This window comes from Crocodylus siamensis, chromosome 2, assembly GCF_052110815.1.
Source record: "Crocodylus siamensis isolate JL-2025a chromosome 2, ASM5211081v1, whole genome shotgun sequence".
NCBI lineage: Eukaryota > Metazoa > Chordata > Crocodylia > Crocodylidae > Crocodylus > Crocodylus siamensis.
Genome location: NC_143396.1, coordinates 191,681,510 through 191,698,329, shown reverse-complemented (window position 1 = coordinate 191,698,329; position 16,820 = coordinate 191,681,510). Strand labels below are relative to the sequence as shown.

The following is a 16,820-nucleotide window of genomic DNA, read 5'->3' as shown; positions in this document are numbered from 1 at the left end:
ATAATATCTATAATATTTCTGCAAGTCTGTGCAAGTATATAATGTGTTATGTCAAAGATACATTTGAAAGATTTTGCCCTAATAAGCATTAGATACCTCCATTCCTTCTGTTGTGGAAAAAACAACAACATTTGCAACCATAATATTTGGCCTAAATGTTAAGTTTTCTGTCAACTTCAGTAGAGCCAGAATTTCACCCTTGAAGTGTACTAAATATCTTCAGAAAGAGTTGAGGCATAAATATTTGATCATTTTGACTGATTTTCTTAATTAAGACACCCATTTGTGAAGAAAGTTAATTTTACGTAGGAATGTAAAATATCGTGATTTTTTTGTTTTCACAGTTGAATTACTACTTTCACAGAATTCCTGCACCCTGTTAAAGTGATACTCCCAATGAAAGAGTTAGTGTATTCAAGCAGTCATTTGTTTCTAATTTTTATCAGAGTTGAAAAGCTGTTGGTAGCAGAGGAGAAAAAAGTAAGCACAAGAGAAAACGATAAATGCACAAACCTTCCTAGTACATGCAAAACTTTGTCCAATTTCTGGTTGAAAATTTAAACTGGGAAATGAAGGCTCTTGAATTAGTTTACCAACAAGTTATTGCTTTTTGGTAGACAGTCTCTTGGTGAAAGGATCAATAAAAATGTAGTTGGTATGAATGCTAAATCTGTCCTACTTGAAGGAAAAGAAAAACACCAAGCAATTGTTAGGCCTATACTAATTTAATAGGAACATAAACAGTGCTTTAAAAAGTAACAAATGTAGCTCACTTGGTGAGTTGTGTAAATTTAGCTGTAGAAAAATATATTCCCTGTACTGATGTCAGATTGGAACTCATACCTCTTCTGAGTACAATAGCATTCATTTGCTTTTGTGGTAAGGTGATATAGTATACTGCATTTAATCCAGGGGAGTCCCTTTGAAACAGGACCGATATCTGAGGCCCTGCAATTTCAAATTACCAAAAATCCTAGATAACTAGTAAATCAGCTTTTTAAATTCTGTTCCCAAACTGTCCAGCAGGGGTCACAGTAAGTCTTTTAATACATTGTGAGTATGCTATACCATGAATAGTACCACATATAGGTCTGTTCCTCAAGCTGCTTTTCAAACTAATCCTCAAACTGCTTTTCAAACTAACTCATTATTTCTTGTAGTGTCATTGTCAAGTAGGTATTAACCTCCCCTATTTCCTGGAACATGGATAATGGATAAATGGAAATGGATAAATACAGGTGAAGCTCAACTGTTTTTAAAGTATTATATAATCTGATACACCTCAATTTTCAGGACCCAATTTTAGACATCAAGGCTAGGGACAGACATTACACATAAACCGGTTTAAGTGAGCAGAAACTGGCTTAAATCTGTAACAGAACAGATGTTCATTGCACATAAACCAGTTCGAAAATGGCTGACAATGGTTTGAGATAGACCTGGTTGAATGTAGTATCAGACTTAACTGATTTGGGTCAAACTGTTTTATGCAATGTCTGTCCCAGACCCCTTGCTGGTTTAATTTAAACCAGACTCCCCCAGCATACTGGCATGCTGTCTGGGCTGGGCAGGGCTCTCTGCTCCACAGCAGAACTGACCCTTCCCCTCTGCTCCCTGATTGCAGCTTTGGCAGAGAACACAGGAATCTGCCTGGTTTCCTCCTACTCCCCGCCTCCCCTTACTCCCTGCTAAGCAGGGATTTCCCCCTCCCCTCTGCCATACACAAACACCTCTCCACATTAGCTAGCAGACCATGTGCTGGCTACAGTCTGTGCTGTGGGAGACAGAACTCTTTAGGCTTATGGTTTTCAGAGCTAATCAACAGGTCAGCTCGTAATGTCCCTCTGTTCCTTCCTTTGGAAAAAGCTGTTTAAGATGAGCTTGAACTAATGAGAGAAGCTTTGTTTTCTGATGGGGTTCTAAATGCTGATAACAGAGCTGATAAATACTCTGTTATCAAAGGGAGTGCGAGCGTCCTGCTGAGGCCTGGTGACACCCCCACACCCTCCAGTTCATCACTTTGGAAGGGGAGGGGAGGGATGTTCTAACCGCCCCCGCCCCCCGGCTTCTAGCCTGAGTCACTGCAGGCATGTGCCTGCATTTCTAAAGGCGTGTGTAGATGAAACGGGGGCCCTAAATTAAAGCAGTAGGTTTTAAAAAACACTGCTTCAATTTAAGGCTGATTAAACCCTTATGTCATGCACACACCCCACTGACTTACCTGCCTCTCCAGTGCGGAGGGGAGGGCAAGCTGCTGGTGGGTGAAGCGGTCCCTGGGTTGCAGTGGGGGGAGGGGAAATTATGCTCTCTCCACAGCAGCAGCTTTCCCCCACCCCCCCAGGTGGCATCCACCCCAGGCAACTGACTTGGCCAGTCCCAGTGGGCACCACAGCTGCAAAGGGAAGCACCGGGCCCCCAGACAGTTCAGGCAGGCACACCGGCAGGCAGGCAGGCAGGGGGGAAGAAAGATCAGACTCTCCGCTTTTCTTGGGCACAGACTGCTTTACCAGGCTGCTGCCAGGCTGCCTGCAGGGCTTCCTGCAGAGCTGCACAGAGCCCGGTGCTTTGCTCCACAGCTGTAGGGGCAGAAAACTAAAACTCCTTGAAAGAGTTTTAGTTTGCTGCACCCCAAATCATTTAAGGCACATTACGCTGCTGAATTTCCTACACCAGCTGGAATTAATGCGCAATACACCTTTGAGGCATACACACGCTGACACCATTAAAGTGGTGGAAGAGCATTTAGCCCACTTTATAGTGTCATGTACACACATCTGTCATTTTGTCTACACATGGCTTGAGATGTCTTTGTGGTTACAAACTGGTTTAGCCTAGCCAGGTTCAACAAACCTGCAAAGATTGAATCAATTCAGGCTCAGGCTTTTGGAATGTCTATCCCTAGCAAAAAAAAAAAATTAATCTTGCTGAGAAACAGAGAATATAAGAGTGTGCACAGCAGTACTAATGCAGCTATACTGCTGCCAGTACTTGAACTAGATCTGAACAAGGTAGTGCTGGTATCTCTGCAGAGACCTTCTTTTTGCCATGTACAATCACAGAAGGTCTGGTTTTAAGAAATGATGAATATCAAGAGTACTTTTTTATTTCAATTTAAGTAATGAGGCTCAGTACCTCTCAAAAAAAATTCCGATTTAACCTAATTTTTTTTAACCTCTGATTTAGGTAACCAGAAGTAGTGAAGATTTTGAAAAATTTAGGTTAAGGGATTTGATTTAGTCTATAGAATTGATGTTGGTGACTGAATTAGTATTCTCAAGTTAGTGACTCCCAGTTTTATGTTTACATGATTGGGCTGGGCTTTTGATCTCTACCATAAGTACACCTTTAGTTGTAGGTCTTATGCAAATGGGGCTATACGTGTCCTGTCATCTTGACCAAGTATAACTGAGAACTTTATTTTACATCATTCTCAAAGGGAAAAAAGATGTCCCAGGCTGTCCTTTTTCACAGGAAGAGATTTAATAGTACAGGAAGTTACTGATTTACTATAAAATCCTGAAACACTACAAACTTGCTAAAAATATGACACACTTTTTTGATGTTCTTATAAGCAAGAAAATATTCACTTGAAAAGTACATGTATAATTATTATGTTACCAAGCCGTTCCAGTCATGTCTTGGAAAAAAATCATCTTGAATTATTATATAGCCTGTATCATCCAAATGGATCTAAAGTGCTGTACAGATGATATACACAGGAATTAGACTTTCTGCCTTGGAAATATAATTACTTCTGGGTTAGAAGTGGAAGGTGCTTAGTAGGGCTGTGCAAAACGGCACTGTTCCATTTTGCCTTGCGTTTCGATGGTTCAAAGGAACAGTGTTTCATCTCAAATTTCAGTTTCAGTCAAAACAGCTGTTCTGTTCCATTCCATTGAAACAGAAAGGCTGTTTTGATGCCATTTCAAGTTTCACTGGGGATGGAGAGTAAGACCAGCTGGGCTGACTTCCCAACCCCAGCACTATATTGCACCAGGGTGGGAGGCAGTCCAGCTGAGCTGGGCTGCCTACTGCCCCCACTGCAATCAAGCACAGAGCCCCAGGAAGCAGCCCAGCTAGGCTGCCTCCTGCCCCCAGCACAATCAAGCAGATGGGGATGCCGGATCTTGCACTGGGGATGGGAAGTCGGCCCAGCTGGACTAACTTCTCATCCCCAGCCTATGGTCGAAACGTTTCAACTTTCAAAACATTTCAGCCCGCCTCGTTTTGTTTCGAGGCTATTTTGACCAGCTTTGTTTTGTTCCGATTTTGCTATTTTGACCTCGAAATTGGTCAAAACAGTATCAGAACGAAATGGCCATTGAAATTTTGCACCGCCCTAGTGCTTAACTGCATTGTTACAATGTGTCCTGATATTTGATAGGTTATGAAGACTACTTCCTCCAGTTGGAAAATATGTAGAATTTAGAAAAGCAGTTATAATTCCTAGATTTGAAATTTTGTCAAGACAATGGAGTTCAATGCGAAAACCATTGCTGGATTACTGTGGACTGTATCTGGTCAAGCGTTATATTTTATACCTTTATGTGAAAGGTGGCACCTTAGACAGAACAAAGTCCTTTCAATAGTAGTTCTAATTATTGATTCTTTACATAGAGCACTGTCAAATATTTTCATTAAACATCAAACCTACTTATATTTAGCAGTGAGTTCAAGGTTCAGCGTAATTCATCAGCCTTATTCTGTTGTCATGAATGTTGAACATGAACTTTTGTGCATCTGGGTGGTTTAGAAGTCAGTGAACCTCTTCCCCAGTAAGTAACCTCTTTCCTTCTCACAAACAAGCCTCAGTCTTCCATTGACCTATTTAAAACAAGAAAGCAGGGTGCTGATGTTTGCTAGGGGGTCAGAAGACCAGTTGATGTTTGTTGTTGGGAGGTTTCAGTTTGGTAAACCCGGACGACTAAGGGTCTGTCTACTGGCTCCACATTGCTCTCAGGCCTCCTGCTGAAAGCTCAACCTCACTAACTCAATCACTCTACGTGCTCCAAACCAAGATAGAGATCTCAAGAGTAACTGTGTGGGTGCCCCTGGGGTGTCCTCATCACCTCAGGAAAATGTGATATAAAAGTTAATGGGCAGGGCTTAGTTTTCAGCAGCATCCTCAAAAGAAGTATGGGAGCCAGTATGGATATACCCTGACAGGATATATACGCTGACAGAACCTGGTCTGTGGAGCCATGTCCTCTGCCCCCAGCTGCTGGCCCCACACAAGTCCAGTCCAGGCCCCTGCCCACCCCCCATCAGATCCAATGCCTACTGTGGCTGGTGCAGGATTGCCCTTCACATGGTGCCCATTCCAGCCTGTCTGGAACCTGCACTTCATGCAGCATTCACCCTAGATCAGCTGAAGCAGGAACCGCATGTGGCTCTGGGTACTACAGGCACTGGATCCAGCATGCAGGGGGGCAGTGGATCCAGCCCACAGGGCGAGCCCCACATTGTTCATCTGGCCCATGGATTGGTCCCACCACAGTTATCTGGGCCAAATTAGTGTTACGCCCCTGCCCTAAAAGAACCTTGCAAGAGTTGGGTTCACTTCTAACATCAAGAATGGAACTCCCTGAAGTCTTGTGTGTATATCTCATGTGCCAGGTTCATACAGAGTAGACCTTTATAGTATTTGCTCAGAGGAAGAGCACTGCCTTCTATTCTGCCAATGTTGCTCCATGGAGATTTTCATTTCTTATTTTGCTTAATTTACAAGAGCTGAGATGACGCTCTGAAAAAGTAGATCTGAATTGCATATTGAAGGGTATATTCTGAGTATCCACTGTAGTCTGTTAAGAAGTTTTTTTGAAAACATAGTTTACAATCACAACTAAATCAGTTGCAAAAAGTCTAAATTACCTCAATGAAACAGACCACAAAAAAATCAAGCAACATAAGGATGATTGTTCTTTTAACTGCCTTAGACTGTTATACTTGACCTTGAAAGATCTAGTTAATATAACACAAGAAGGCACATCATTTTTAATTTTAAACCTTATTGCTGTTTGTTATTATAAAGTGATCCCAGTGTTAGAACATAGATTTTTAAATGGATTTGATTTGTATTTTTGGCATCTACCCTAGTCTGTGGATCACAAGGCCTCTCAGTGCTTATCCCTTGAGGTTAACTTGAAACAGACATTCCCAGCAGTACATGGTCTTTTTAGTCCACATTGCAGTCCAACGTGTCTCACACCACGCACCATGCCAACCCTACCTGAAGAAGAGGGACAACCAGCAGAGGCACAACACACCAGTTCTCCTCCAGTCCAAGTAAGCAATCTTAAAAATATATTCTATTATATTGTGCTGCACAGATCTGGGGCTGAGACCTGTTGCTTTGCATATTTTCAAAAGTTTATAAACTGATATCTGATTACTGCTATGAATTAGTGGTTTTGATTAACTGATGAAACTGCTTAGTCTTTCAATGGATGTACTTATTGTTTATTGCATCAAATGTTTTATTTGCATAAGGAATGAGAGCTCTAGTTTATTAAGTTACGGTACTTTCAGTCTGTCTTCAGTTTATTTTGGAAACATATTAGTATCGTTTTACAATTCTGTGTTATTTATTCCAAAACTGTCCACAATATACTTTGTCATGTTCTTCCAAAGACCATGAGTATAAAAGACTTATTAAAAGATAAATGTACTATACATTTTCTTGTAGCAAGGAATTGCAATAGCATAAAAAGTATATTGCATTTTCAGAGTAAAATTGTTATACACTACATAGCGTTTAACCAAAAAGGAAGGATTTTTTTGTAGCTGCATTAGTCTGTTTCTTTCAGAGATATGGAACTTGATTCTGAAGATGTTATTTGGTTGATCCATGTAAGAAAAGATGAAAATCTGTTTTGATATATAGTGTTTATCTGAACTTTTCTCATTGTGATAGTATCTCAGCTTATAACAAAATTACTGATAGTTAAGATATGACTGCACTTAAGTCTGCAGCTCTGCAGTCCTACATGTAGACTTAACCATTCAATGTTATAACTGTAGCTGCATATACTAATGTTAACCAATAAATGGCATATTTTGAATATTTTGTATGTTCCATTAAATATTTTTAATTAATCAGTACGTGATTTAAGTAAAAATCTAATTCTATCCTGAAGGAAATGTGATTATCCACCTGAGTAAAAGGCCCTCTTTGTGTGGGTGAGGGTGAATGTAATATAAAATAACATAATTCTGTGCCACGTGTGTGTGTGTAATATGCCGTGCATGCGCACACACACACGTGTGTGTGTGTGTGTGTGTGCATGTAATAAATCCTGCCCTATATAATCCTGTTCTATATATATATAGAATATAATTACAAAATCAGAGCCAGGACAATTATTCTGTTTTATGTAACTTAGTGAAAATGTGGAGAGGATTTACAATTTGGCATGTTCTCAGTTAAAAACTTATCATTGTCACTGGACTCTAGAACAATGTATTCTACACTTTGGACAAAAACATCCGTTACTTTTCCTTTTAACATCATAGGAAAATATTGTCAGCAGTGAACTCTGCATTGATTTGTCATGCATTCTGTCTAAATACCACATTGTGCTAAGGGTTAGTTTCCTGGTTTAAGATAAACAGCTCAGTTGGATGTAAGTTTAGCAAACAGTTAGTTGGGAGCATACAGTAGGTCGAGCAGATTATTTTTACTCGTTTATGTGAAAACTGTATTTGAGTACTTGGTATTATCTTGCTAGGCATGGTAAACCAAAAAGAGGATCTGTATGGGAAGAATACAGCTGGAAACATTAGTTACACTGGGTTGGTGTAACATGTCAACCTTCTGTACCAAAAATCAATTTAAAATATTATCCAATCCTGTTACAAATACATTTGAAATGAAGACTATGCTAACTGATAGCTTTTAAATCTCTGTTGGCAAAAACCTTGCTTTTCAGAGGACTGTCATTTCATAAAAGAACAGGGTTAGATTTTAAGCAACTTTTGAAAGCAACATTTGAAAAAAGAATTACACCTGGGAGATGTTCCAGAATAGGAGTGTGAATGTACCGTCACCATGGGTGGGTCTTAATGCAGGGTGAATCCCACAAAATAATCTGTAGTTCAAATTAGTAATAAAATAGTTCAGCATTTTTCTAGCAGGCAAAATTCTCATAATATCAATAGAAGGAGGCCTTTAAGTAAGCCACCCTTCCTTTCTGGGAGGCGAAATGAGGGGAATTTGAAGAGGAAGCATCACCAAGAGTTAGTGATCAATTGACTTTATTTTTGCAGTTGTCATCTTTTCTGCTACTAAACAGTAATAATATAAGTACTGACTAGACCAGGTGTAGCTAACATGTATGATATGTGCCACAAGTGGCACAGGCACCAACAGATTTCTGTTTTAGGGTGAGGGTGATAAGTAGCATAGCAGTAGATAGGGCAGAAAGCAAAGCAGCAAATTGGGCATGGAGCAAAGTCCAGAAAGCAAAAAGCAGAACAGCAGACTGGGCAGAAGAAGGGGAGGCACACAGGAGGGTACAGGGCTAATGTGTGGCATGCCTGCCAAAAATGTTGGCCCCCACTGCACTAGACAATGGAGTCCCATCTTGGAGTCTTCTATTCACCTCTCTGTCCTAAAGTAACACCTGCTGTCTGTTCCCTTGAGGAGATATACCTCCCTCTACCCTAAGCTCTGACAAATGATGGACAAATATTACCCAACATAGACTTTTTAACAGACTCTCTTTCTCAGAATATTTAAATAATTTTTTTAATGCAGGAAGTTGCACTGGGTTTTTCACCTTATCTTGAGGAAGGAAACCTGAGTTTCCATTTGAATTTTTTTTGTGTGTATGTATACTCTGTCTTGGCCAAATCTAAGCAACACTATCAAGAAGGATTTCCCAAAGCATTGGGCTGTGCCATTCCTTCTCTGGCTGGGGAAGTTAAATGCAAAATTCCTGTGGATTTGACTGGGTAAGGAGATAAACTAACTCTCAAGGACTTTGAAGATCTGACATAAGCAATTTTAGGACTAGTAGTGAGCAGAAATTTGTGAAGTTTTTCTCCCAAGCCCTTAGGCACTTGCACCCTAGTGCTTTGGCTAAGTGTCTACTTGCCAGCAGACTAATGTTATTTGTTTGTTTATTTATTAGATTTATATCCTTCCCTATCCAAAAAGCTCAGAGTGACTTACAATCACTAAACAAGCCACAAACAGGATTCCAAGACCCCCAATTCCCCCCATCCTATACCATTTCTTCATTCTCTTGGTACATCCTGACTCATTAGGATGATGAGCCACCATATCACTGAAACCTGTGATAACTCACCAACAGCAGTCAGGGCCTCAACTTACTACAGAGCTCTTTAACTCTCAAATAGGAATGTGACATAAGTAGAAGGTGCAAAATTGGTGTCTGAGTACATGTCTTGTCTCCTAAAATATTTTTTAAACATTTGATAAATCAGTGTTCAGAACTGGAATACTGTATATGGAATGATTTGTCTTGACACAACCAATGTTAGGCTTTTTCTGACTTTGAAGATATGTCCCTTTTAAACTATTTCCATTATAAAGTTCTTTTACTTCCATAGAATTAGTTGACCTCCTGAAACAACAAAAATCATCATAGCTTTTTTAGTATGAAAAATGAACGAAATCAATTTCTGTATCTTCAATAAGTGACTGGAGACTAAGAATTAGATTATAATTTATAACCAAGGATATATGAGAGCAAACTCTTGGGGGCATGCGATTCACATCAGGTTTTTTTGTTTGTTTTTGTTTGTTTGTTTTGTGGGGGGGGGTTTACCGTAAGCGAGAACGAATTGATATAATTCCAACAAGTCTGTAATAATGTATTATAAACAGAGCTGACAGCATCAACTACTGGTCATGTTACTTTGACATGATACATCTCATTTTGAGACTATGGATGCATTTACACATTGCTGTATGGTGACGTTACTACAGTGCCATACTTCCATTTGGAAGTACTAAAGCATAGCGCAGTACAGGCAATTACTGCACTGTGCATTTAGCACATGGTTAAATTTTGCTGCTATGTCACCATAGCGGTGTGCTATAAATGGAGAGCGTGCCACTACAGCAATATAGCAGGTGCTCATATATAGATGCACATGATAGCTACATCACCGTAGCAACTGTATGGTGACATAGCGCATCACTACATCATCATAGGGCAGCATGTAGGCGCTCCTTATTTTCAGTTTCTTATAACTTTGCCAAACTTTAAGTTAGGCTGAAATCTTCTAGACTGAGTATCTGCCTCAGACCAATTGGGGGGGTGGAATTTAGCCAAGGAGCTTTAGGCACTTCCAAGAACAAAGCTTGTTTTTTCTACGTGGAAAAAAAAGTGATGCGATCTTTTGTTTGGAAAGCTCTCGCATATTTTGAAGTAGGGCTTTGAAATTTGGCAGGGATATAACCATTTTAGCAAATATTTGCCTTTTGCTGTCCAAGAGAAAATCCAAGTTTATAAGCCTTTAAAAAATTCAAGTTCATATATGTTCAGTAAAGGCTTGTTGGAGCTTAACAGCTAAAATCTCTAAAGGGTCTGTCCTCACTGACCATGCCTCTTACATCTCCTAGTTAGTACTGACTGGACTGTATGTCTGTCCCGCAGAGCAACGGAGTATGTTCCATCCCATCCCACCTCCCTGCCTGGGACTGGAATGTGACTGTGTCATCACCACAGAACAAGCAAGCGTGTGGCAAAACCAGTTTTCCTTATAATTGCTGTTGCAAGCTAGGGTGGAACCAGAAATAAATGTAGGGAACCTGTTACTCATGTTCTTAGTGTCTCCCTGCTGGCACTCAGGCTGCCTGGAATACAAAACAATCTAGCTTCAATGCAGTGGGGGACAAGAACTAGATTTAAGGCATTACAAGGGAGGGATGAGTGAATATACCCTCCAGTTTATGCAATAGATATGAAGTCCTATATGCTACAGCCTCATTCAGGGCACAGCTGGTGTAATTCCTCAGAGCAGGGTGAAAAAATTGTATGCAATCAAGTGATTAAAGAATGTATCATAAAGCATATATACAGGGGGTACAAAATAAAGGTTGCACAGGGAAGCTTATGTCTAGAATTTCTTAACTTTTTTTAGTGCTTCACTTTGCAACCTTAAAAATGTTCTTTTAACATAGTTTTTTTTGATGAAATATCATACCTGGTGCAGTATATTTTATCACCATTATAAATGATCATATGTTTCCTTTCTGACATGTAAATATGCTTACATTTCTATGGTTTTCAGAGTACATTTTAAATCAGTTCTCCTTTTTTTCCTTGATTCTGGTTACATAAGCATAAGCGGTGGAAAAGTACCGCAACAATAAAATGTTCTTTGACCTTCATAATTCATATTTATGTATAGCTTGAGACAAAACCTCTAAATGGACAAAGGATGAAGTTAATTTTCCTTCTGAAATATTCTGTTAGTACCATTGTTCCTGTCGCAACTTCCTGAGAAAGAGGATAGGTGGGGTGCATCATAAAGAGGGTGGTGAACTAGGGAACAAGAAAATTGTGCAGCTAGTATACTATGCATTTTCTTAGGTTGTGGCTGGCTGGAAAGTTTATTTCAATACATTTGAAGTGTTTTGTTTAATTTTACAAGCGGGTGAATTTTCTGGCTTGAAGGAAGAAGAAGAGAATTCATACAATGTATTTCAAAGTAGCAACACCACATAAATCCTCACTGAAGAAGTTTATGAGCAGTTACATTTAAGAGGTTGTTTATGTTAGAAAGGTAGGATATAGAGACTATTATGAAATGACCTCATTGTGGCCAGTCCTTTCACAGATACACAACTGAGAGCGAGTGCAGAGCTTCCAGCTTGAACTATCATTTCAGAATCCAGTGACAGTTGAAATTTACAGTGTTCACTTGAATACAAGGATTACCTTTAAAGATTAATGATATTTCAGACCACAAAGGGCTCCATGAGATATTACACTAGACAACATACTTGGACAGGCAAACAGGGCATGGATTTTGCCCTGGCATTAAAGGGTGCATTGCTGCAGCAGCAGTCGCATCACACTCTCTACTAGGCGTGAGGAACTGCTGAAAGCATTGTGTAATTCAGGGCAGACCTTCTTGTACATTTGTCAGTGTTGTTCTGTCTGAATAATGGATGCGAAGAATGTTAAAGTAGCCTAGCTTTGACTTCAGTAACATTTGAAAAAACAAACAATTTATTTTCATTTCTAAATCTGGAATTTAAAGGCTAACTTTAGACACTCTTTTTTTTTAAATTCTGGGCTGCTGTCCTTACATAGTTCAACAGTTTTTGTCCTTTGGTAATCCTATGATTGCCAGTTCAGGAAGTGTGAACCCCCTCATATCAAAGTCAACTGCAATTTTGCCATCAACTGCAATGCGAGTAGACTTAGACTTGGCAATTGATTTTTTTTCTTTTTTTGGACTCAGCTGCTTCATGATATTCATAAATAATCTTCTGTAATATCACAGTAATAAAAAAAAACCAGTATTGTATTTGCAGTCTTACATTATGTTAGATAGGGTTTTGAAACATTAAGCTTTATTTTTCCAAATATTCAAGGAATATTTTCTTTAAGTTTAAAATTTGACATATTTTAAAGATTTTTTTTTTTGTTCTTTGAACTTCTTGCTCCCCAAGTTCAAAAATGTGAAGTTGTGTAGGAAAAATAGACGGATGGGTTGTTTTTAATTTCTTATTTACCAGCAAGTCAAATACTTGGAGTACATTGCAGTAAGTAATTATGAACTTAACATGGAATTATCTACTAAAATTGAATTTGTTTGCTTTTGTCTTCTTGATTTTAATTATACATGGCTTGGGATGGAGATGACTATGTAGGTTCAGTTGCAATAATGACATATTAGTTAGTCTTATACCATTTAAAACAATTACATATTCTTTTGTATTTATTAAAGGAATTTATGTATTCAGTTGAAATAAAATGTGACAAGTGGTGAAAAATACTTAAATTCGTAAGTGGTAGGTCAAAATTAATTGTTAACAACCTGAGAATTTCTGAGATCATCATACTGTATATTTATTCCCTTCTAGTAGTTGGTAATTATTTGATTAGTTACTTCATGGCATGATTTACATACTTGTTTAACTTTTCTAACTGAGGTTAAGTGATTTCATTAAAACTATTTTCTCCTGCTTCAAATGAATTGTTTACCTTTTTAACTTACATATCAAAAGCTTTTATTTTATTTTGAATAGAGCATGAGCATTTTTTACTCACTGCAACTACATACCACTTTTTCTGAAAATGTAAACCAGGAGAGCTTTCATTTACTTTGCCTTTTGAGTAGACACTAGTAAATTTGTAAAATTTAAACCAAGCTGGGGATAGTCACAGACATTTTGTAATAACTTAATAAAATTGTGGACAATTGGGAACCAATGCAATTTCAAGTAGGAGCCAATCTGAGTACAAGAGTATTTATGGATCTCTGCCACCACATAGTTACTTTAAAAGCCTCTAAAGGCACTGAGGGCCAAACTCTACCTAATCCAGTGCCAGCTGAAGTTATGGTTAAGTCTCCCATGGGTTAGGACATCAGTTATTGGAATGTAACTCAGGGAAAATTTGGACTTAAATATAATTATACATAAATGTAACATACAAGAGCTAGTGTTATAGCCACCTTTAAATTAAGAATTGGAGGTGAGATCATGGTAAGTGTCTTTATTTATCCAGTGCTTGTCAGTATCTCCATGACAGAAATCCCCTCAGATTGTTTTTCTAACTATTTCTATTGGCAATTAGAGAAGAGAGAACAAATTATTCTATACCTTAAGAGGCTTTTTCCCTTCAGGATAGATATGGGGCAGTACCAAGTCACTTCTGAGCAGCTTTGACTCTACCTATAAATATGAGTACTATAAGAGAACACAATTCTCCACTTGAATCACTTTTCTCAAAAATAAAAATAAATCTGTTTGCCAGTTCTAAAATGAGCCTGCACTTTTACAGTATCATTTTCTGTTAACTGTTTTCAAACTTCAGGATTACCAGAAAAATTAATTTGCTTATGACATATTTAAAACATGTGATGAGTTCTTCCATTCTTCCCTTTTTATATTTGACTAGCATATAACAATAATTAGCATTTATATAATGGTTTTATATTTTCCAAGCATGTCACAAACATTAATCAACAAAGCTTTGCAACTTCCCAGCAATGGAGGAAGGTGCCGCTTCACTTTCACAAATGGAGAAACAAAATCAAACATTAAGATGCTTGTCCAGGGAACTAATAACAGGACGAGCATATTTTTTCAGTAGCTACCAGTGTAATCTGAATACAAAGAAATACTTAATCTAAGTTGTATTTATCTGTGCTTGTATGTTTATTATCATGTCTATTGTATGTTTCCTTCAGGAAAACTATTTTCAATGTGGAAGCGATTTTAGATTTCAAAAAATGTCACGTGATACAATTTTTGCTAATTTGACATTACATCTCATCGTTATTTTTGAATGATTCACAATTCTGACTGTCCAATTAAGCAAAAGTAAAAATAATCTTTCAATAGTATATGAATGGTGCTTCGTGTGACTTCATGGTGTAGTTGACAATGCATTATAAATATGGGGAAAAATATATTTTTCATTATATGAGGCACCCATAGATCCTAATTCTAACTTGATACTTCACACACCATCATTAATGGTTATTTGCAGGAAGCTGCCTCTATGGACAAGCATGCATTTTGGAGCATTGCAACTCGTGCGGCAATGTGCAAGGGAGCTGGAGAGCACAAATCCAGAGGTTTTATCCTCTGAAGGTTCCTAAGTACAGCTACGTACATAGGAGGGGGCACTCATTAGGAGAAGAGGGAACATTGTGGGATGCTGGAGGATCTCTTGAGGGTACAGATATTTCAGAAAGCATTTCAAAATGAAGCACTTCAAACAGAGCTGTGGCAAGACAGCTCCACACCTGGGGCAGATGTGACACATGGGGCAACACCAGCTAGTTCAGTACCACTGGTAGCAGTGTAGGCAGCTATTTTTGCAGTCCACCACCCCCAATGAAGATTGCATCTGGGGCTGCTGCCCTGGTCATTCTCCCTCAGTTATGTTACTGGCTTCAAATGTGTCCCTCTTTTTTTATAAGGGTAATTTCTGAAGTGTTCTTTCAGCAGTGTATGTTTGCACCCTCACTGCTTGGAAGATTTCAAAGGCACTTGGAGGGCTCCAAACAGCACATCCATTCATGGCCTCTGTACCTTCAGTCTCCATTTCTCAACTGTTTGCTACTCTCCAGTGTTGCTGCACTCCAGAGAGCTCTCCAGTGTAGAGCATGGGTAAAGACTATACAAATGTACAGGTGCTAAAAATAGTGGAATAAGGTTACTTTAATATGTTCTCATATTTTCTAGATTAGAATTGTCAGGATTATATCAGTGAGAGGATTTCATAATGCTTTTAAGTATGGTTCTCAAACCAAAGTTATAAGATTGTAGCTATGTGTTCCCCTCAGTTTACAGCAGATCTCAAGCAGATAAGTGGGGATTTTACACAAAGGTGGATTTTAAATACACTCTTTAAGTATCAGCTGGGGTGATGGTGATGCACTTATTCATGTAATGTTTTACACTACAGCTACCCCTTTTAAAATCATTTGATGTACTTGGGCTAGGGACAGAAATTACCCACAAACTGGTATAAGTGATAGGAAACTCATTCAAATGTGTAACACAACAGAAATTGATTCACATAAACCACTTTCAAAATGGCCAAAACCAGTTTGAAATAAACCTGAATGGTTTTATTGAATTTAACTGATTTAGGTTAGGTTAAACTGGTTTATTAAACTTCTGTCCTAGATCCCCTCAAGATTCAAACTAACTCCTCTGAGCATCCCCCTGCAGCATCCCAGGATATCTTGCACCTCCCCCATACCCCCCACTCCCCACACCTTGCAGGGTGGGCAGGCTAGCCTTGGCCCAAGTTGCCTGCTTCAGCTGAGCAGGGAAATGTTCCTCCTTCCCCCGCCCCTGGCTTCTGGCCTGGGTCACTGCAGGCATGTGGTTGCATTTCTGGAATCAAAGGTGAATGTGTGTTCATTTCCTTATCAGTTCAATCTACGCAGCTTAGACTAACCTGCAACAATTGAACCGGTTGAGCCTCAGGCTTTTTGACCGTCTGTACTTAGTAAAGTATTAAAATTAATATAAATTAAATTAATTAAAATACTTGTAAAGGTGTAACTCAGTGTAAGTGAAGATGTCATATGTAACCCTTAAGGATACCAGTGGTCAATCGTAGAGCCTCTTGCAGTTGATCTGAGGCTGGGGGTGCTGAGTGTGTGCGTGCATGCATACACATGGGCCCCCCACCCAGCCCAGTGAGTTGGTCTTTTGGGGAGGGAAGGGGCAAGAGCCAGATCAAGGCCACCTCAGTGAGGGACAGAGTGCAGCATAGGCAGGAGCAGGGGTAAGGTGAGTGGGTCACTGGCCAGATAGGTGGTGGGAGGATCGAGCCCATGTGGCTCATCCAGGGGTGCGGGGGGCTCCTGCCACTGTGCACACCCCAGCAGAGGCCCTATGGAGCACGTGCCCCCTCCATGTGTGCATGGCAGAGGCGGCTGCCATTGTGGGCTGGGCGTTGGCCCCAAGCCCCACTACGGCTGGCCCAGGAACATCCCGACACCAGGTGGGGAGGGGATGAGGCTCAGCCCAGCAGTGGGACACACATGGCATTGAGCTGCTCCCAGGCCAGCTGCAGTGGGCCTTGTGGTGCAAAGCCCAGCCTGTGAAGGTAGTTGCCTCTGCCAAGCATAGATGGGGGGGCATGTCC

At 39.6% G+C, this 16,820-nt stretch overlaps 1 protein-coding gene across 1 annotated transcript in view; it reads left to right on the top strand.

Annotated features, from left to right (window-relative positions):
* IRAG1 (inositol 1,4,5-triphosphate receptor associated 1) overlaps nt 1–16,820 on the top strand; it is a 254,944-nt gene that overhangs the window by 174,359 nt on the left and 63,765 nt on the right. The window contains exon 15 of the mRNA XM_090032697.1: nt 6,097–6,285. Coding sequence (XP_089888823.1) covers nt 6,097–6,285 — 189 coding nt within the window. The remainder of the gene's footprint in view (nt 1–6,096; nt 6,286–16,820) is intronic.